This window comes from Gymnodraco acuticeps, unplaced genomic scaffold (genome assembly GCF_902827175.1).
Source record: "Gymnodraco acuticeps unplaced genomic scaffold, fGymAcu1.1, whole genome shotgun sequence".
NCBI classification, from domain to species: Eukaryota; Metazoa; Chordata; class Actinopteri; order Perciformes; family Bathydraconidae; genus Gymnodraco; species Gymnodraco acuticeps.
Genome location: NW_022990125.1, coordinates 1367662 through 1391211, shown reverse-complemented (window position 1 = coordinate 1391211; position 23550 = coordinate 1367662). Strand labels below are relative to the sequence as shown.

Sequence of the window (23550 nt, the reverse complement as noted above, 5' to 3'; positions counted from 1 at the left end):
TATATAAACTGTCTATGGTTGTAACAAAGATGGGACATGGATGGAAATGTTGGTTGGTAGATATTTGTCGATGAGATAACCTATTTGGGGCATATTTTGGCTTTGTTAGAAATGTTGCCAGCAGAACTAGAGTGACGTCATTGAGCGTAAAACCAGTGAGCTACAGCACTCCCCACCCCCCACAGAGTCAAATCTCTTAACAATTGGATTTGTCTGGCAATTTGCTAGAGACTTTGGTGTTACTGGTATTTGCTAACATGCTGAATGTGAGCATGTAACCAAGGTAACTAAGCTTTTGTTGGGATAATACAATTCTGGATTTATGCTCATTGAACATGCATGCTACATGATTCTGATTGTCAATGTAGCAAGCAATAATATCCCCCCATGAATATTTAGAAAAAGAGACCAGAAACCACAATAACTATACTAGTATAGAGTAGGAATTATAAATAATACTAAACAAATAAACCAAATTGCTTTTTTCCTATCTTTAGAAACAAAGTTATCAACTTTTTTTCGTTTGTGTCATTTTCATTGCCCCAACAATATTTTGAACGGCCTCAGCATTTGATATAAATGTTCTCAACTTGTCATATAAGGACAGTGCAGGAAAACATTGTCAAGCTTTCCTAATTACATAATTTATAAAACATGTTGTTTTCCATCATTAAAATAAAAATAATCTACCAACTTCAAAGGGCCAGAGGAAGGATTCCCTGTGTCAACTGTGAAACTTAAGACCGTTGAATTCTTCATGAGTTTGCTAAAACACAATATCCAGAATTAAAATTGTGCTTGATATATTCGTAATTTTTCTTCTTACAAAATCTCTTGAACCACATTTCTTCAATTGACCAAGTAACTCTTTCTAACAGTGTTCATGCTGCAGGATAAACTACTTTTATACATGTGTTGTAATTCAGCTGCCTCAATAACGACATGAAGCTCCATTGCCAAAAGAGAATTACTCAAACAAAACCTTCATATTCAATCTAGGTTCTGACATATGAAGCAAATGATTCCACAGTCTTATCATTTACCTTTTTTGCCTTATTGATCTAGGAATCACACCCATACACTCTCTGAACAGCCGACATAGGAGCAAACTTTCGATAGACTAAAAGACAGTGTGCTGCTGTTAAATCGTCGTTTCAGACAACTTGTCTTTTTCTTCGGATATTTGTTATGCATGCAAAATTCAAACTGTTGTTGTGTTTCGTCAGTGAACAGTACAGATGTGGTTGGAGATGCTTCAAGCTGGTACTGGAACAACACTGAACTGGTAAGAGATCCTGTTTTGATCCATGTTTATTTTATTATTATTTTGCTTCTGCGACCGAAAAAAAGAAAGAACAACTAATAGAAAAGTTAAAAAGACTATATTGCAATATACATATATATTGTCTCAGTTTGATATATAATATGTCATCAGTGGTGGAAGAAGTACCCAGTGTTGTACAAATACTCTGTTACAAATGTTTTTCATTTAAAAACGTACTAAGTAAGTAATAGTACTCACAGTACGTCATCTATGTACGGTAGTTTACTGTGCTATTTCATGGATTTAAGTTATGCAACACTTTGGCTTGAATGCCGCTGGAATTCTTTGACAATCTTAAAAAAGACTCTTTGAAATTGGGTCACAAATTACAAACCAACCCCGTTTGGTAAGAGAAAGATAAGAGTTGAAGAAGAAGGTTTTGCTTGTCAGTTCAACAATATTCTGATCAGCACATTGTTTCTTATTTGAGGTTATTGTGACACTGATTTTCCTATCTCTGTTTACTCCAAAACTCTCAAAGTCTGAGTTATCAGTCCGCTCTTCTCAGCCTCAGTGTCTTCGCCTGCTTTGGTGGGACGCACAGTTTCATGACTGCTTTTACCTTATAATGAAGATGCTCTTTGTTTCTTTTGTGCAGCCAATGAACGCCACATGGTCGTCCCTGTCAAAGACGGAGTGCTTGAAGTACAATGGAGAGCTGGTGGGGAAGGCCTGCGACTATGTCCCCGACATCTCCCTCATATCCTGCATCCTGTTCTTAGGCACTTACACCTGCTCCATGTGTCTGAAGAAGTTCAAGACCAGCCAGTTCTTCCCCACCACTGTGAGTCATCGTCACACACATTGGCCCTATTCCAAACTGACCCCTACACTCTCTGACTCGTGGCAGCATGTACTCCCTCTATAGTCATACGCAAAGCTAATGAGCCTCTCCTCCTTAAGGTGTAGGGCTGACTTCATGGAAATAGGAAGAAACAGGAAGTGCTGTAGCCATAGTTTTGTATCATCCAAAATTAAAAACAAACAAACACTAAACCCTTTGAGCCCGATTGCCCTCGCCAGCAAACACAACAATATTCACGAAACTGTGTCTCAGGGCTTCTTAACATTTAACAACCTATTAATGTGTCATACCCACTTAACGAGAGGAAACTCAGCTCACGATATGAACCATTTTTACCTAAACAAAACACAAGTCTAGCACCAAGCCTCTGAATTAGCACTTAGCGAAATAATGTTAACGCACTTAGCACATAACTCACGGTAGCGATATTTTATACTTCATGCTATCTGCACAAACTATATATCATATGAAAGCTGAGATTCCATAGATTCCATTGGTATAAGTATCATCACTGTGCGTCCAAAACTCACTGCAGCGAAGGCAAGTAAAGACAAGCAAAGACAACATACAACTTCACTTTACGGGGCCGAAACTGCAAATACGTCTTACCTTTGCTGTTTTCTGATCAAAAGTTGTGTTCAATGGCATTAAAACACATTTAAACGCTGCTAAAGGTTAATCCAATGTCTCTGTGTTACTTTGAAATGATTACTGATAATCCATCATAACATTTATGGCAATAAACGTGTTTTTCATATAGAGTGTAACGGAGCTTCTGGTTTTGGGCATGCTGCATGCGCATCATTTTAACTCACCAATGGTAATGTATAGATGGATTTAGGAACTTCCCCTCGATTCTATTGGTTCTAACGGTTAAAAAGAGGTGTCAATCACCAAAATCGACCAATGGGTTCCAGAGATATGGCAAATACACCCAAATGACCCCAGAGGTGGGTTTTATTTTCTAAAACTCTCTAAAAGGTCAAATTGCACTTGTTTTGCATCAATCTTGATCAGTGTTGGGTGTAATGCATTACAAAAGTAACGGAGTTACAGTAATGTATTACTTTTTGCTGTAACGAAGTAATGTAACGCATTACTATATGAAATGTGGGTAATATACTACCCGTTACATTACATGTCACTTGTTAGACGCTTTTATCCAAAGCGACTTACATACATTCAGTACTGTGGACAATCCCCACAGGAGCAATTTGGGGTGAAGTGTCTTGCCCAGGGACACAACGACATGCTGACTGCAGTGGGGTTTGAACCTCAACCTACTGCACCACACGCCTCCCGCACTGCACCACACGCCTCCCAACAATACTTGTTGGTTTAAATCTCACTGATTGTGGTGAACCCTTTACGTGACGGTGTAAATGAAGTGGGAAGGGAGAGGTTGTAGGGGCCCGATCTGAATTAAAATCTTGTGTCCAAATGTTTGATCAGCAGGTTACATACAGTACTTAACTGTTTCTATTGTTTTACACCCAGGTGAGGAAACTCATCAGTGACTTTGCCATCATTCTGGCTATCTTGATCTTCTGTGGAGTGGATATGCTCGTAGGAGTGGAAACTCCTAAACTTATTGTGCCAACTGAATTTAAGGTGAGTTCCTTCCTATCTCATGCTGCTGCTGAGTTCAAGTGCAATTCTCTATTGGTGCATTACTTCATAAAACATAATTAGAACCAGTAGATTCTGGTTGCTCGCAATTCTTAACATTCAACCTATGTTGTTCATTATATAATATAATTATAATAATAATTATAATTAAATAAAGTCTTTTGTCAAGTAAGTTTGACTGAAATGACAAAATCATTTGCATTGGCTAGATTAAATTGACTACATGTTTCCATATATTCAGGCGTCCTAAAAAAGGACTATTGATAAAGCATCAAGAGTAAAATTAAACATTTGAGGAAAAAGTTAAGAGAGAAGACCTTGAACATTACTAAATTACAACTTTGTTTCCCGAGCATAGTGACATAATAAAAAATACTGGCTGTTCTTAGAAAGCAGCAGCATTAGCTGAAGTTAGGGTTGGTTGATCCACAGCTCCTCCTGTTTGTCTACATGTCAAAAGGACCTAGATACAGTGAACCCGGAAAGTGCTTTTCTGAATTTTAAAGCGCCATATGCATGAAATGTAATCAATCGAGCGGTTTTGAAAGATTATCTGAAGGAAGGTAAAGTGATCAATAGTTTATGCGCTAACAATAAAGGAGATGAGCAACATTGTTTATTGATAGTAAACATTATTTCGTCCTCCCCAACAGCCTACAAGTCCCAAACGAGGCTGGTTTGTGCCCCTGTTCGGAGGAAACCCCTGGTGGGTTTACCTGGCGTCGGCTCTCCCTGCCCTGCTGGTCACCATACTGGTGTTCATGGACCAACAGATTACTGCTGTGATCGTCAACAGGAAGGAGCACATGCTGAAGGTACAGAAGAAACATTACTGATGAGAAGTGTGTTCAAAGCCACAAAATGTGTTACCCAGCAGTTAAAAGTCTTCCAAGTAAATACGGTTTAATACTCGTACACAAGGTCGAGTTTTTGCCCTACCAAGGAAGATTAGCTATACAACATTTCCCAGAACCTGCCCAAAATGTAGTGCAGCATAACTTGAACATTGAATTTCATTATGGGTGAAATGCTTGAGTCTGCATTTTGGGTTTTAAAATGAGAAATCCCACAAGAACAACAAAAAAAGTTATCTTTCCAGTAAAAGAGTCCTGACCTGATTTATACGAGGATTTTCATGCTGCAGCTTGTACAGGACACTGGCTACCTTCACACTGTAGTTACATATTGTTGTCATTCTTCTCGTGGGGGTGAGAGATGTTTCATGGCAGTGACTGAACACAGTTTGGTTCAGAAAGGAACAACTTGAAATGTTCGCAGGGTCATTGCTAGAGCTGAGCAAGACTGCCTTTGATTTCTGCGGTGTTACTGGTGTCTTTAAAGATAACTTGGAAAGCGCTATGAGAGAAAGAGCCGACACGCTACTGTATTAATCAGCATATGGTGTTATATAAACATGGAAGAATTTTCTGCTGGTTTTTACATTTGCCTGTGCTTTCAGCTGTGCTCTACATACAGTCTATGCCTGAGCATGCACAGCCTCTGACCTTGTGTTTGTTGTCTGTACTAGAAAGGGGCAGGCTACCATCTGGATCTGTTCTTGGTGGCCGCTCTGCTTATTGTGTGCTCCTTCATGGGTCTGCCGTGGTACGTGGCCGCCACAGTCATCTCCATCGCTCACATCGACTCTCTGAAGATGGAGACGGAAACATCGGCTCCTGGAGAGCAGCCCAAGTTCCTGGGTGTGAGGTAAGACTGCTACAAGGTGTTATTCACATAAAATACACTAAACAGAAAATCTTATTTATCGAAAGGAACTTAATTTTAAAGGATGCAATGTAAAGCATTTAAGTAAGATTCATAGTAAATGAAGATAATACAAAGTTCTTACTGCATTAAAACAGTTTCATAATGCTTTGTAACAATTTTCATAACACATTAAAAAGCATTTTATAATGACTTATATGGCAAAGTATCAGAATATCTCATAAATGCTGGTCACTAAATAACTTTCTTTAGCAAGGATCATATTGTATTATAATTAAAGTAATAAGTCTTAAAATAAGAGTCAGAATCAGAATTTCTTTATTTGTCCTGCTGGTTATAAATGTGTCTTAGAATGTCCATCAATAACAACACACTGTTATGAATAAAGACAAGATAAATAGTTTCAGTACTGTGTGTACTTGCATTGTTTCTTTAAATAAAGTAAACAGTCACTACCTAAAGTGACATATAACCAACTTGTAATGTATTTTATTTCATGACTTCAAAGCATCCAATAACCATTTAGAGCAGGGATGGGCAAATGGCTGCCCTCAGATACATTTATAAACAACGTAATTAATAATAAAAAAATGTTGTAGTACTGATACCGTCCACTAGACTCCTAGTTACGTCGCGAGCTGCGTACGTGATTTCATTCGGCAGCCAAATACCGCGGAATAATCTGTGACGCGTTTGTGTGTATTGTGTTTGTTTCCCGGGGAAACCCTCACAAGAAACACCGGCTGTTGTTATGCCTGCTCTGACGTTAAGTTACCGCTTATAATGTAATTATGCCTTTACAGGCTTCAAAGTTGTTTTTATCATCTGAATTTGGCGAAACAAGTTTAATATTCTAAAAACCAAGACTTTGTTTATTTGAAATTAGATGAAAACAAACTGTCACGGACCCTGCCGTGTTATCTATTATTACTATACATTTTTCATTCATAATTTCAGCGGGAGGGAGGGGGAGCGACGCTGAGGAACAGCAGAGTGCGGGCTGACAGGTGTCTGTGTTGACATTCCCCTTATTGTGGAATAAGGGGAATGCAGAGACTGGCTACAAGTGTTTTAGGTTCAAGTTAGACAACTAATGTCTGGGTTAGTGTTCATGACTTCATGTGTATGTCATCTAATGGTTCATCTCAATACACACACATTTTCCGTGCTTTCCAATAGTTTAAAATAGTTGTATTCCATTGTTATATAACCTATTCAAACATGCCACTTGTACAAATTAAATAATATTTCTGTGAACTGATATTTGTTTAGTGAGCTTATCAGAGGATGTTCCCTGAAAGATTGTAAAATGTTAATGAAGATGTCAGACTTAGTATATTTGTTAATAATTACATACAATACATGGAATTTGTGTGTGTCTGTGTGTGTGTGTTTTCCAAGTGAATCTGCAGCCCCCTGGTGGCCAGTACATTAATTATGTGGCCCCCACCACCATCCAAGTTGCCCATCCCTGATTTAGAGTGTCCTAAAACCACATAATAATGCATTCCAACAGTGATGATTATATTGAGTTATAAAACACTATGGTCATTGCAAAAACATGTCAGGAAGTGACAATTATAAACTAATAGAGACTGAACTTTAATCATTGAAAAATGTTTTATAATGTGCTATATTGTAATGCCTATAACTATGATTATGCAGTGCTTGTAGGCAGAATATTACTCATTAAGTACATGTTTAATGCATTATAGACAGAAGCACAAGAGATGCTGTGTGAGTGCAGAGTGCACCTGCCATCACAGTTTGGTCGATATGACTATTAAATAAAATAAAAAAACGGACAAACAAATCTGATTGACACTATTCAACCCCCCCCCCCCCTCCCCCCCACCAAGTAGTTTTGTGATGTCTTTTATAACTAAGGCACAAACATAAACCATGGACTAAAAACAAGAAATATCTCGTAATAAACTCAATTGTAACTATTTTATTTAGGTTGTGAATTAAGCTTAAAATATATTTATTTACACAGCAGATATCTGTTAAATTGTTAATATTAACTCCCCGTTAAAAGCACAGAGGGAAGTGAATTAAAAACATATTACAGAAATTGCACTTTAAAGAAATATGTTACAAAAAAACGATATTTTCTTTTTATCCCTTTAGAGTTTTGTAAGGTAAAATTCTCTTACTCTATGTACGCCAGGTAACTTGCAATAAGAAGGTTAAAACATAATGTTTTGGAACATGTGACTTCATGTTCATTATGAGACAGTTAAGACACTTTTCTTGGTTGAGTTGTTTTTTGTGTTTCTGTTGGGAGATGTCTCCGGAGTGTCCTGAGGTGTCAGCTGTAAGCTGAAATAACAAAGTCTTGAAACATCTACAACAACTTTGAACTTCAACAAATGTTGGGGGTGTTTTTTTGTGTTGGCTTAACTGTATGAGATTCAGGATATGATTGATATCCTCAAGTAATCAACACTATTATTATTATTCAGGCTTTTATGGGATCTTGTCATTGTAGGAAAGAAAGAAAATTATCCCAAAAAAATAAAATAAATTAAACACGATGACTGTATTATTCTCTCTTTTTTGCAGAGAGCAGAGGGTCACTGGGGTGGCTGTGTTCATCCTGACAGGACTGTCTGTATTTATGTCTCCTATCTTAAAGGTAATTCATCATTGTGTCTACATGTGTAAGCTTCAAATGTATTCTTCCCAAACCTTTAGAAATCAGTGCAGCAGATGTTGGATATGACCACCAACATGATGAACGTTGCTTGAGTCCCTGAAAGACCATTTTGTGTGTGCTTACTGCCCTGTCAAGTTGTCATTTCTCAATCAATAAAGCCCTTCAAAATGCAATAACTGCAACATTAACACAGACTAAAAACGGTTTGATCTGAAAGGTGGTTGTGCAACATAAAAGAGCATTCATATTTGTATAATCGACAGGACACAAAAATAAAGATAAATAAGCTTTTATTTCTGCATCTGTAAGTCCACAATATTCACACACTGAACTCTGATCTACATTTTTGATGAGGTCATGATAATACTTCAAGATCAATAGAGATTAACAGTTTAAAATGTAAACTTATGCGTTGTTGTGTTACCATTGGGGCTCTATACAGGAAACAGAACACCTCTCAGGGACATTGTTTGTATTAATATATTATGTGTTATAATAGTTATTAAGGTTGACAAAACCAGCCCTTTTATCCCACTTATTCTTATTTTTGCATTTTTTTACAAGGTGATATTAGGATGATAGTTGGGTATTATATCGTATATAAACAAATATTATTAATTACTGCTTCTATTACTCAGTGAAAGCTACACATTTGTTTAATGTGTATTCATTGTTTCTCTCTGTTTGACCTAGTTCATCCCCATGCCAGTGCTGTATGGAGTCTTCCTATACATGGGAGTTGCCTCTCTCAATGGAGTGCAGGTAAATGTTGCATAATAACGTCATAAACATAATACAGACACATGTCATGTAAGAGTTTCTTCTGAGGATCCAAGTAACACTGCATGCCAGACACTAGCTGTGTCTCTGATACATTCCTACGTGCAGTGCATTGTGTCACGTGGACCTCTGTCTGTCTGCAGTTCATGGATCGTCTGAAGCTGCTCCTGATGCCAGCAAAGCATCAGCCGGACCTGGTGTACCTACGACACGTTCCCCTCAGGAAGGTCCACCTCTTCACCTTCATCCAGATCCTCTGCTTGGCTCTGCTCTGGATCCTCAAGTCCACCGTGGCCGCCATAGTTTTCCCTGTCATGGTGAGAGACAATTGTTTTAACGTTCAGCCAAAATAATAAAAGTGGTTACTGGCAATATTTAAAGGTTGCCCTTTCCTGTAGTGTGTCTTATAGGTTTTTCTGCATGTAAATGGTCTGCAAACGCTAAAATCCCTAAGGTCCCTCCAGAGGGAGTTTCTCTCCCACACACTCCCCCCTGCCTGAAAAGCCTCCATTGGACTCCTTTGTTTACTTTTGCGAGATAGTGACATCACTATGTGAAACTCGGGCTTCTATTGGCTAGCACTCCATCGCATCGTACGTGATAGGCTAAGGTGAAGGACATCTCTAAGCGTTTGACCAATCACAACAGAGCTAGCCAGCTAACCAATCAGAGCAGACTAGGCTCTGGTTTCAGACAGAGGGTGAACAGAGGAGCTGCATCACAGGCAGTATGAGAATAATAAAGCGCTTTGGAAACATGTCACAATCAAGGAACACAATACAGATAACATCAGTGTGACTGAGAAGCCAGTTGAAGGTTGAATACATGATTTGCTGGGGAAAGCCTATGATCGATCTAAATTGTAAGGGCAACTGATCAAAATGTGGCATTGGAATCATTTAATTTGTAGTTGTTGTAAATCAGACACAACCAACTCAGGTGAAAACTCAAAACGAAAATACCAGTAAGTGCAAATAGCTATTTGTGACGTAATTTTATAATCACCACAAAAATAATTATCTTGTCTTTTTAAAGGATAAGTATAAAAAAGTCTTGCACAATCAGAGTGAATTATCACCCCGCTGAATCACTCTGTGTACAAATGATAGGCTCAATTTACGTGTTAGAGGATTGTTTAAATGGTGATAAACCACAGCAACTGTTATGGTGTTACATAATTATAGTTCAGGGTCACTAATGCAGCACTCAAGACCATATTCACTGAGTGATTGTACTTGGTGTTGTATTTATTCTATTAAGAGGATCTTCTTTTATCATTTGCCTTATTTAAGTATACATTTATGAAACAGATTAAACATTTCTTGACTGAAACCTATATAATGATATGGTTAGAAATACAACTAACCTGCTTGATTTTGGCTTTTAAATCATTAATCATTGAACATAGTATTTTTATAGTTTCGTATCAGTCTTTTTCATCAGCTCACATTTAAACTGATTATTCATTTGAACAAATGACTTCCAAAGTACCTCTGAGTCAACTCTTATCCACCTGTTCTGCTTTAGATCCTCGCTCTGGTGGCCGTCAGGAAAGGGATGGACTACATGTTCTCCCAGCATGAACTGGGCTTCCTGGACGACGTCATCCCAGAGAAGGACAAGAAGAAGAAGGAGGACGAGAAGAAGAAAAAGAAAAAACGAGGCAGCATAGACAGCGACGCTGAAGACGTAAGGGTTTTGAGCTGAAATATTATACACTTTAATGCACAAGCTAGTATCTTTGCAGAAACAAGCTTATGATTCATTTTGTATATGTAATGTGTTGCACATGACAGCCCATTTCCAAGTCCAAATGACCCTGCTCAACTCCCAGGTTTCTCTTTATTTAGCAGCATGTACCATCGACTATCCATCCACTGGTAATACAATCAGTGTAAAGAGAAGAGGGTTTAACAATTCAACATACTTTGAAATCTTTAAAACTGCACGTCCGGTCAGGGAATACAACTCTACATATGGCAATTAGTGCATTTTAAGTATTTAAATAGAGTTTCTCTCCCAATTGATGTCAATGGAAAGGATCTTTTTGGGCCCAGTGACATCAAGTGACTGACTCTGATGTTAAAATACCATTACGAACACGCTTCCGATCAGGTTCATTTCTCCTCAGATCTGTCTGCGTCTGGTTTATCTTTTTGAAAATTCACTCATGGACATTGCATTTTGTGAGTTTTTAGTTTTCAAAGATCCAGTTCAATAAGATGAAGCCAGTTTAAAAAATGTAAAGAAAATATGTAAAAATGTATTTTTGTAAGATCAACTCAATGTCTCTACTCTAACATGATTCAAATTGTTATTAAATATAAAGATCGATGTTCCTAAATGAAGCTCCATCCCCTTACATCCTTACAAACAGACAGAAAGGTTCATCACATCACGGTGATATGATTTACCCCACCACAAAATGTTTCCATGTTGCATTGTCTCTTTCAGTTTCGAGAAGCATGGAAGTATTGAATGGAGCCAGAGATCCTAAGCGATTTTTAGCAATGTTTCCTTAAAGAAAAGGTTTTGTGTGTAGGTCCCGTCTCAGGATGTGTGTTTCCTCTGTCCAACAGTCTGACTATCCTCCTTACAATGAGAAAGTTCCCAGCATTAAAATCCCCATGGACATGATGGAGGAGGAGCCTTTCTTAGGTGATAAGGCCTCCGACAGTGAGTAGACCCGAACTACCTGCAGCGGGGGGGGGGGGGGGATACTTCTTCCTATAAAACACTGACTGACTCCTGCTCTGCTTCCTCATTCAGTGTCTCTGGTGGCTTCCAGAGTTTATGTTTCCTCTTCGTCTTTCACTGATGTTCATTATTTCATTCTCTTTCTTCTTTCAACTGCAGTTTTGCTTTTGTTCAACAGGCAATTAAATTAAATAACTTTCTCCTGCTTTTAAACTTTTCTTCTTGAATTGTGATGCTATGTTTATATTTGTCTTTTGACTTGTGCATTCTTGCTTGACCTAACCTTTTTTTCCCTTCTGCTTAACATATTCATTGTGGACTTCCTGGTTCATTTGGTTTTAGACTTAGTTTTAGTCATCACAGTTATTTAAGCTATGCATAAAAGAGGCTGTACGACTGACGTTAGCACACCTACATCTATTCTTGACTTATTATGTAACTTTTTGGTTAATTAACAGTTAATGTTTGAACAAATCACCATTTACTACATTAAATCAACTCACTAGCTTTGTTTGTACTTTATCACTACAAACTATAGTAAAAACATTAGTATTATCTGGTATTTTTAACAACCAAAAAGTAGTACAAAATGTATTTTTTAGAGAAGTATTTATAGGAATATACACCATAAACTGACAAGGAACCCCTACAACTGAAATTGTTAACTGCACCTTAAAACACTTGATAATAAGCTTTTGAACTCGGTTTGATTTCGGTTTTTTGGCTTTTCTACTAAATGTAGGAAGTACTGTCAAAAATGTAACATGGACGATCTAATCTATTCTGAACACAAGTTGTCAATCCAACCTAAACTCTTGAAGCAGCTGATAACACCTGCTGCTTCCTTCTTTCTGCTTCAAAGGGTTTTTCATTTTAATCATCTCTCTGTAATCGATTAACTGATTCGTCTGATTGTTATACAACTTTTTTAAACTTGTGTCATAGCCACATGCAAGCTAAATGCTATGTTTTTGCTTTCATCTGCAGGAGAGAAGTCCCCATCATCCCTTGAACGACACACATCGTGCTGAGCAACTTCGCTACTACCAGGCCAACTACCTGTCCAGGTGAGATATGAGAGAGTGCAGCTCAACAGGCCGCATTCAATTATGAAGAGGGACAAAGCTAAATATAGGCAGCTCTGATTTACCTTTTCAATTCATTCTTTGATGACTGCGGCATTAAAGTCGCAAAAGGTCAGAAGGCAAGCTAACTAACTATGATAGCCTGATCTTTAAAGGGCGGCTTTTAACTTGTAGTATTATGATTATATGGTGAAAATGGTTTAGCTGCTAAATGCTCCACAAAAGGTCTTTAATTAATTCAGTTGACTTCCCGAAAGGAACTGCCAACTGGGGGCTACAATATTTATATTTTACTCATTGTAAAAAGCTGAAATTGTGTTTAATTAGAAATTATATTGTAATCTTGCTAACGCATATTCAGATTAGAAGTACCTGCTGAATAACAGAAATGAATTGCTTCAAATTAGTACAATGTAAATATATGTATTCAGTAATTGTTTACTTTTTTCTGCAATTATTTTTGAACTTAAACTGTTAGTTGGTTCAATGATATATGCCTCTATTTGACTCCAATGTCTTCTAACTCATCATTACATTTTATTTTCCACGAGGCACATTTAGGGAATAGAGAGAAATATTTAGAGAAATCAATGATAGATTCCAGTCTTTTTATGAGCACTGACCTCGTCACTACATGAATGTAAGTGTATGTTGCGTGATAAATACACACTGTGCTCACTGATATGAGCTTAAAAGGAGACAATCAGTTTTCAAGAGGCAAAACAAGCCTTGGTTTTTGGGCAATATTTAAGAGCAATTCATTAATGAGATGTTGAAGAAGAGATTAGATTTCCCCATCATGACGTCCAGGGTCCACTGTTATGCTCCGGAATTACACAATCTGCTCTACGGTTGTTGCAACAGGATTAGTGTTTTGGGACAATGTGTGAAAAAGCAGCTGGGAACGCAGCACATCTGTGATGACGACCAACAACTGCACAGGATTTGTTTTAGTATTTGGTTTGGTCACATTTTATCACTTTATTTTATGTCTAGATCAGGGGTGGCCAACCAGTCAGAGGTTAAGAGCCACATTTTTTCTATGTTACTGCAAAGAGCCACATCAAACACACAGTCACTGATAACGCTTGTTTCAGTTTTTTGTTTTCTGGAGACAAGATGTCAACCACGTCACTGATGCATCTTTGTGGCATTGGGATATATATTTTTTAAATCCTCTGGAGCAGAGAGAGGAGCTGTGGATTATTGTTATTGATTATTGCATCAGTGTTTCTTAGGGTCAAAAACACTAAACTCACAACTTAAAATGAAAGCGTTTAGTTTATTTAATAAAAGAGCACATGTTCAATGTGAAAAGTGACAGTAGTTATAGATTATTTGCAATTTGGTGCTATATATATATTTAAAAAATATATATTATATATATTTTTGAAACACCTTGAATTTCAGGGGGGGGGCACGGGGCTCCGTTGGCGGGGCGCAGCGCCCCTCCAACACAATGGTAGGGGAAACACTGGATAGTGTTTAATCAACGATAGGTTTTCCCCCCCTCAAAGGTGATTGGTTCACTGCATCGCAGGTATTATTGTGATTGGCTCTTGGGTCACATCAAAATTAGACGGGCTGTCATCCTCTCATACTGACACCTGACACCACACATACACACGTAGGGAGAGCCGGGACGAAAGTAACACGGGACGAAAGTAACACGGGACGAAAGTAACGGAGCGATTTTATCCGAGCCCAAACAACTTTGACCGGCCAAATTACGTCAGAATTATCAGCATTCAATACTTAACAGACCTACTAAATATCAGGTTTAACTGTCAGGAGTAGCTAGTGTTGTCACGGTACCAACATTTTGGTTTCGATACCAAGTCAAGAATTGCGATTCCGATTCTTTTTTGATACTTTTCTTAAAAAAAGGGAAACAGTCTTAAATGTAATTATTGTGCTTTATTTCACACCAGAACCAGAACCATAACACAAACTTTTAAACAATGAGAACAATAAATAAAATAAATGACAAGAATTCGTATTAAATAAAATTAATACATGTCTCACAGACAGGCCTCGTGGTGTCCGTAGGCTTGCCCTCACTGTCAGAGATATAGCTCAAATACTTCCAAATTTCGCTTCTGGCGTCTTTTTTGTCAACAAGCCGAGGCGCAGCGGCAGCTGCACTACCACTTGCAGCCATGCTTCTCGTTTTCTCACATGCTCTGGCAGCTAGCGCGTGCACGAGAGAGGGGAGGCACTTAGAGCGTGCTTGAGAGGGGAGGGACTTAGAGCGTGCTTGAGAGGGGAGGGACTTAGAGCGTGCTTGAGAGGGAGGGACTGCAGGCAAGGCTGCAGTGCAGGGAGTGGAAGCAGAGCGCTGAACACACACGGCTCTTATTAAAACGGCGCTTTCTCACCGGAGTACTTTTCCCCGTCATTCTTAAAGTACCGATACTAATGAAACGGCGGAATCGTAACTTTTTTAACGGCAGGGTATCGCGGTACCTTTCAAGTATCGGTACACCGTGCAACACTATTCAGGAGTCAATGTCTCTCCCCCAAACTCACACATATACAATTCGATATGAACTGAAGAGCCGCATGAAACTAGGCAAAGAGCCGCATGCGGCTCGAGAGCCGCGGGTTGGCCACCCCTGGTCTAGATAAACATAATTTTCTTTTCTTTAAATACAAAATATGCTTAATATTGTAAGTACTTGAGCGTTAATTGAATCTGAAGAAAACATTTCCTGTCCTGACATGATAAAACTTTTAATTAAAATAAAAACGTTTTAAAAATATTTTAAATACATTCTATTTATTTGATGGTCATTGGTACTTTTTACATACATAACTGGAAGTAAAGTGTGATCAATACAATTCAATGTTGTCCAGGTCCTTGTATATGAACACATATTTGGCCAATGTAAATGATTCTGAGTTTGATCTCATGTTATACTTTCAGATATCTGGCTACATATCTGTGTCAGTGATGTGTAACGGGGCATCAATCATGTTGTGATGATATTAGGGTCTAAGACCCCGGCCACACGAGGACGAAAACGGCTAAACGCATAGGATTAACGCAAACGCAATCGCAAACAAGCTTCCGTCCACACGCAATAGTTATCTGGATAGTGTCTGCCCACACGAGACCGCTCCGTTTAGCTCCAACCGCTGCAGTACATATGCAGGAGCCTGTACGTGGCGCTGTAACATCCTCCACAAAAGCAGCGAAGAAGCATGGTTGTCATGCAGGGCCGGACTGGGACAATAAGTCAGGCCGGGAATTATACACCCAGCCAGGCCACTACCAGTTTTTTGTGCCATTTTGCTGGATTTATTTGTCAATATTCACAGCGTTGCTGCAGTGATAGCCCTCTAAATCTACTACCCAAAAATAAACATATGGACATGCTCCCCCGGTAAGATTTTTTACTTAAATGCATCAATCTGGTGCACTTTGAGGGGGAAATAAAGAGACTACACCCATATCAAACATAACTGTATACATTTAAATAATCATAAAATCATAAGAACATGGCCATAACCAATAACATACCATATCCAATATGAAAAAACACTGAAACTTGTTTATTTATTTGTTATTGGTTCATTTATAGTTGTGAGTGTGTCTGGGCTCCTGAACCAGCCTCACCCGTCTCCCCCCTGCTCCTCTTTGAGGCAGAAGCAAAGACTAGTTTTAGCTCTCAACAAGTTTTAATAGTTTATCTTGCCTTCTTTCACCGAGTTAACGTTTTTTTATTTTTTCATTATTCATGCATATTTTACTAATCACTCCCCCCTAAAATGGAAATAGGCCTATGTGTTTACATAAATGGTGACCAAACCGTTTGAGACCCACAGAGAACTTAGACTAAGTTAACTATCTAAACACTCAGAGTCCTTTACTTCACCTGAGTTGTAGTTATCAGTCTCTCAGTCTGACAGGAGAGGACTCTCCCCCACCTTGTTGTTGAAACAGCTCCTTATATCCGTTAGCGCAGCTAGCTAGCACCAGATGCTAACAACAACAATACACGTAACCGGTGCGCGTGCTTTATCTCACTCGCTCGCGCCACACATAACACACACCCTCCCGAGCTTGAATGACACACAGAGGCCAATCGAGGGCATTAGTATGATCTGTATGAAAGTGGCCATGTCGGCAGGCCACATCATGTAGACAGCCAGTCACCCTCTGTGAGGCACAGTCAGACCCACATTTGCGCAGCGTTGCGTTCACAATACATACGTATAAAAAAAGAAATCCTCAGGCCAGCAGGCCACTTAGCAGGCCAGGCCATCGGGAAACCTCCCGGTCCTCTCGATGGCCAGTCCGGGCCTGTTGTCATGGTTGCCCTTGTCACTACCCGATCCGCAGTGCGCATGTGCGAGATGGTCCGCCATATTGGACAACTCCGGACGGCATCCCAAGATGGACAAAACGGATAAACGAGAGAGAGATGAGTTATTGATATGAGTTATTGTTATTACAACGTGACTTCACTATTATTTAACAACTCTTTTTATGGGGTTCTTTGATTTGGGGTTAAGTACATTGTCAGAATAAGTGAGAAATACATGTAACTTCTGTTAGACAGCTATCATACTGAACACATATTTACTGTGAATGTGTGCAAAAATGTATGGCATATAGCTGTCTAACAGAAGTTAAATTCATTCCTCACTTATTCTTAACCCCAAATAAAAGAACCCAATAAAAATAGTTGTTAAATAATAGTGAAGTCACGTTGTAATAACAATAACTCATCTCTCTCGTGTTTTCCTTTTGAGTTTTGCCAAAAGCCACTGTGTCAATGTTGTCCTACTTGGGATGCCGTCTGGCGTTGTCCAATATGGCGGACCATCTCGCACATGCGCACTGCAGATCGGGCAGAGCTGCAGATCGGGTAGTGACAGCCCTTCTGTTTATTCTCCGCGGTGGGGGCCGAGGGAACCGGGCAGAGTTTTTTGCCAGTCAATGTGTATTAAAGTTTAAATCTTCCGACAAAATTATAAAAGTGCCGGTCAAAGGTCTTCTTTGTTATTTATTGAGCTTTAAAACAAATGAATAACGACTCTATATAATATAATAATAAAATACACGGAGCCTCTCTTTTTCCTCCCTCTCTTCGGACAGCGTCAGTGTCTGTTTCATGCAGCAGCTGATCCAGTAATGAGTGACCCGGCCGACAGTAAAAATAAACATATTTATAACTAGGTAGTTTGGGAGGTGTCTCCGTCCTGTCAGATTAGACTTCACTCGCGTTTATGTCCATATCGAGAGAAAGATAAATAATCTGAATTCAGTGTGCAGTTTACTTTGACGCGGGGGTGAGCAGCAGAGGTGGAGAGAGGCGGGGCTATTGCGCAATCTTTATCAGAAAATGATCGCTGAAGCTGCAGTACATATCCACAAAAGTAGCGAGTAAGATCCCTCCCCGGATGTGTAAGTCTGCTGTAGATGTTGCACAAAGAACGGTAGCATCATTGGTCAGTAGCGTCCGGAGCACGATAGCAACTCTGCGATCCGCCATTGTTGTTGTTGTTGGTGGCGAAACACATCAGCAATGGCGCGGGGTACGCGGAGGTGAGCAGCAGAGGTGGGGAGAGGCGGGGCTATTGCGCAATCAGTATCAGAAAATGATCGTATAGGGCGCACACACGGAGCTGTTTGACCCCCCAGAGCGTTGCGTATGCCGTTCTATCCACCTTGGGACCCGTTATCGTTTCCTCAGTCGTTTAGTGCCGTATGCGGTCGTCCTCGTGTGGCCGAATGGTCTATATGACACTAAACAGTAACGCAAACGGCCGTTTTTGTCCTCCTGTGGCTGCAGCCTAATCCTGTCAAGACTGAAGCCAAATTGCTTTTAGCTCATATGACATCAGAAATCAGCAATCCACAATCTCTTGTTTTATTTCTGCCTTAATTAAGCCACCAAAAGAGAACTCTAATGCAGACAGTCAATTATGCATAATAGTATTTGCATTACTAAGGATAATTTCACTTTAGTATTACTACCCAAAGTGCGAATAACACTAAAACGTATGTATGCTGACACTAATGATGAAACTGTTGTTCCAACTCTTGTAGTTTTGAAAGATGTTTGTAATGTTACGTTATGTTACATTACATTGCATTTAGCTGACGCTTTTATCCAAAGCGACTTACAATACGTACATTCGACCAGGAAGACACAACCTTGAAGAAAACAGAATCATATAAGTAAATCAGGTTTCATAGAGCCAAACATTTCAAGTGCTACTCAACTGGCTATAGATAAGCCAGTCCTTTATTAGTATATAAGTGCTCTGTTAGCAGCTATTTGTTAGTAATTCTATCGCTCGAGGTGGAGTCGAAAGAGATGAGTTTTCAGTCTGCGCCGGAAGATGTGCAGGCTTTCTGCTGTCCTGATGTCAATGGGGAGCTCATTCCACCATTTTGGAGCCAGGATAGCAAACCCACGTGTTTTTGCTGATGGAAACTTGGGTCCCCCTCGCAGCGAGGGTGCAGCGAGTCGTTTGGCTGATGCAGAGCGTAGTGCACGCGCTGGGGTATACAGTTTAACCATGTCCTGGATGTAGGAAGGGCCAGATCCATTCGCAGCATGGTAAGCAAGTACCAGTGTCTTGAAGTGGATTCTAGCAGTTACCGGAAGCCAGTGAAGGGAGCGGAGGAGCGGAGTGGTGTGGGAAATTTTAGGAAGGTTGAAGACCAGACGAGCAGCTGCATTCTGGATGAGCTGCAGAGGTCGGATGGCACATGCAGGTAGACCAGCCAGGAGGGAGTTACAGTAGTCTAGGCGTGAGATGACGAGAGCCTGGACCAGAACCTGCGTGGCTTTCTGGGTCAGCTGGGGACGTATCTTCCTGATGTTGTAAACCGTGTATCTGCAGCAACGGGTTGTAGCAGCGATGTTTGCAGTGAAGGACAGGTTGTTATCTAGGGTCACACCCAGATTCCTTGCAGTCTGAGTCGGGGAAACAACAGAGGTGCCGATGTTGATTGTCAGGTCAAGAGTGGGACAATCTTTTCCCGGAAGAAAAAGCAGTTCAGTCTTGTCAAGGTTGAGCTTGAGGTGATGAGCAGACATCCACTGAGAGATGTCAGCTAGACAAGCAGAGATGCGTGCGACGACCTGGGTCTCTGAGCGGGGAAAGGACGGAATTAATTGGGTGTCGTCAGCGTAGCAGTGGTATGAAACTCCAAGTTCTTGGAGAGTGTGAAGGAGGATCTGATGGTTCACCGTGTCGAATGCAGCAGACAGGTCCAACAGGATGATGACAGAGGAGAGGGATGCTGCTTTGGCAGTGTGCAGTTCCTCAGTGACAGCAATGAGAGCAGTTTCTGTGGAGTGACCTGCCTTGAAACCAGACTGGTGCGGATCCAGAAGGTTGTTCTGATGGAGATAACAGGAGAGTTGTTTAAAGACAGCGCGTTCAAGTGTTTTAGACAGGAACGGGAGTAGAGAGACAGGCCTGTAGTTTATAACATCAGACGGGTTGAGAGTGGGTTTCTTTACGTTTCTGTTTAGTTCAGTTGAGTTTTTTTTATCTATAAAAGCTAATTTCTATTGCAAAATATAACAACAATTGACCCATCCAAGTTGTAATGAACCAGAACAATCCTTTCAAAAGAACATCCTGACATTGTGGACTTATTGTGTGTCTTATTCACTGTTTTGACGATCCTTGACGAGAAGATTGTTGCTACAGCTAGTTAGCCTAGCTTAAAACAAAAATTAGAAGCGGCCCTTAACAGCAAGCCAGCCTCTCTCCTAAACTTAAAACCCCTCACTTATTAACAACTCTAGTCTAATAAAAGTCGAACATGTGTATCTTTGCACTCGAGGCAGATTATACTTTCCTACAAAGCAAAACTAGCTGTTTTTTCGCTCTTTATGCTAAGCTAACTAGCTGCTGGCTCCAGGGATAGTGTATTTTTCAAAATATCAACTATTCCTTTAATTATAACATTACACTACCATCCCATCATGTATCCAAACAATACATATGTTTGTGTTTCAGCCCTGAGATGAGTCCCCTGAAGACTGTGCCTCGGATTACCATCGACATGGAACCAGACGATGATAATTCATTTTACTGGAAGAGCAGAGGATCGGAAACGTCTCTGTAGAGCACCGAACCACCGCCAGGCGACTCTCTCTCTCATTTCCCTTTTTAAAAAATATAAATTTTAACTCCAAAATCCTCTCCACCATTTTCTGACTTTGTTCAAAGTATGTGGGAACGAAAACAAAGGGAAAACACTGAGGAAAATAAAACCACCTTATGTAAAACCATTTCTTATCTGACACTTTTGCTCACCTCTGCACAGTAGGCTGATAGCTCTTCCCTCTTCCTCTTTCAAACACTTCCCACACTTTCACAGAAATGCTGCAGCTCTTTGTCCTTGCATGAAATCCCTCCCTGCTCCTTTTTATAAAAATATAAATATCATCGGTCTGAATTTTTTTATAAATCAATTTACTCTAATTACGATTTCCTGTAGCAGGAAAATTATGTTTTTTTGTATAGCTCTACCTCTTGTTTTAGATTAAATGCTTATTATAAACAACTGCAACATGTTGATTTTTGACGTGGCATGGGCTTTTGCTATTTTCTCTTTCCTCTTGAGAGTTAAAATGATTCAAGAGGTTCACTGTATTATAGCTTGTGACAGAAATATGTTTGAATTGAATATTTGAAGTTAATTAACAATGCATAATATATGATGCAGATGAGGTAAATATTGTATTATCACTTTTTCATGTGGTTTTAATTCCTCCACCTTCTCTTTCTAATTCTCTCAACCTTTCTGTAACGTTTTCACTTCAAAACTTTTGTTACTCTTAAATCAAATCCTTTCTTTATCTTTTTTTTAAATGATTATTTTGTGTGTATGTTAGTAACTTTTTCTTATGTCCTTTTTCCCCCCTTTTGTGGGTAGAAAACAGTTGAGCGATACGTTATCATCAGAATTTCCTCAGCCAAACTTAAATAATACCTAGGAACGTATTTCATATAATCGCTTTTGCTGCACAAACTACTTTACCTAAGTGGCTTATAAGAGATCGATTCCGACTGAAAATATTATCGTGACGAGGAATTATGAGAAGGGAATCAGATCCATGTGAACTTCATGCAGCGGGTTTATTTCTTCTTGTCTCAACTACTGTGGGAACTATCTGATGTGAAAATGGTATCACTTGTTTCTTATGTTTTATATATATTTAACATTTGGATTTTCTTCAAGTCTTTCCTTATAATAGTACTACTCAGATGCAGTACTGTGTGTACACCAGGGAGTTATTGGTCGCTGTCTTCATTCTTTTCTGTACTTTGCAAAGTTTGCTTATTCATACGGGAACATCTGTGTGAAAAATGTCTCCTTAGGTTTTCATTCATGTCCAGAATTTGCCTTGAGTAGTTAAAAAAAAATCTAGAAAGACTTAATGCCACACAGGAAGGTAGCATAAAAGGATAACTTCCTTTACATTCAAACTAGCTAAAAGTCTATTTTATTTTAAAAAGAAAGTTTCACGACACATTGAATTTGAGACATTTTGAATGGATAAATGTTGGCTAGCATATCCTACACATACTGAAGTTAAATGATTAGCTTTAAGATTAATTTTGTTCAGGATTGTACATTTTTTTGTCCTTGACATCTTTCTTTTTGTTAAGGTGTAGCATTAGGAAGATATTATTTCTCGTCCAGTATGGAGAGGAATGATTACAGCGAACAATAACTCAATATGCTCGTACATAGACTTGTTCAAATCCAAACATCTCCTCAAACAAGGATTTATTATCAATCTGCTGAAATGAGGCAGAACATGTTGTACAAACTTTGTTGCTACAGAGCGCCCAGCGCGTCCACACTGTCACAGCCAGAGATAAAACGTTGACTTTTATTGGCCAGTATTACCAACTAAAGCACTGTTTTTCATTACATTATCTCCACTTTATCTCTAAAGGGCACACTGACGCACTTTCTCACAAGTAGGATTTCAATTCTTAATTCTTCTCTGTCTTCATCACCACTATAGAAATAAATTCAAACTGAGTGATTCATGAGCCGCCTTCCTCCTCTGTAAATCATGTACATATAAAGGCACTTCGGCTCAAACCAAAATGCAACAAGTTTCTTCGTACCATCGCGGTTTTTGTCTTGCAACTCGTTTTTGTTTCAGTTCATCAACCTAAGTACCAGCATTAGCTAGCCTACACTCCACATCAGTGTTTTTATTCGTCAGCTGCAGCGAGGGGACACAGCGTGTGGAGAACTGTTAGTTTAAAGTGTGTTGTTCTGTCAGCATGTCGGACAAAAGTCGACAACATCAAATGAAGTATCTTGTTAATGATGTTAATTTTAGCCTACGGAATACATAATGATACAATGTTTCTTTTGATTAACGTTTTGTGACTTTTTAGGAACAGGTGAAATGGTTTATTTTAGAATTTCTATTTTTCAAAATGAAATGTATATTGGAAATAAACTGAATTATCAAACAGTGATGGTGTGCTGCTTTTCAGTCTGGTGGAAGAAAATAACGTTACAGCAAAGAAGATTTTGAATCATTTGAATTTATAAATATGCTTGATATATTACTCTGTTATGATACATTATTATATAGCTGAACAATGTCAGCATGGCTCTCATGTGGAATATGAACGGTAGCATAACGATTAATTTATTAATACATTAAAAGCATATTAAACAACTATTCTGTTATTTCGTTATCAATTCATGATTGATTTGAGAGTCTTAAATGTGAAGATTTACTTATTTTCTCAGTTTTAAATCAATGCATTTTATTTTTACATATTTCTTCAACACAACATTTCAACCACCACACCTTTAAGCTTTATCAAATTG

General features: G+C 39.1%; 1 protein-coding gene across 3 annotated transcripts in view; it reads left to right on the top strand.

The window, feature by feature from the left end:
- slc4a4a (solute carrier family 4 member 4a) overlaps positions 1–23187 on the top strand; it is an 87105-nt gene extending 63918 nt beyond the window's left edge. For 2 of the 3 annotated variants that reach the window (XM_034216628.1, XM_034216629.1), the window contains exons 16-27: positions 1227–1285; positions 1923–2108; positions 3627–3740; positions 4412–4573; positions 5287–5465; positions 8049–8121; positions 8836–8904; positions 9066–9239; positions 10450–10611; positions 11502–11598; positions 12607–12686; positions 20697–23187. In XM_034216628.1, coding sequence (XP_034072519.1) covers positions 1227–1285; positions 1923–2108; positions 3627–3740; positions 4412–4573; positions 5287–5465; positions 8049–8121; positions 8836–8904; positions 9066–9239; positions 10450–10611; positions 11502–11598; positions 12607–12650 — 1319 coding nt within the window. In that variant the 3' untranslated portion in view covers positions 12651–12686; positions 20697–23187. The remainder of the gene's footprint in view (positions 1–1226; positions 1286–1922; positions 2109–3626; positions 3741–4411; positions 4574–5286; positions 5466–8048; positions 8122–8835; positions 8905–9065; positions 9240–10449; positions 10612–11501; positions 11599–12606; positions 12687–20696) is intronic. The other variant, XM_034216630.1, reaches the window with a different exon arrangement.
- The last annotated feature ends 363 nt before the right edge of the window (positions 23188–23550 follow it).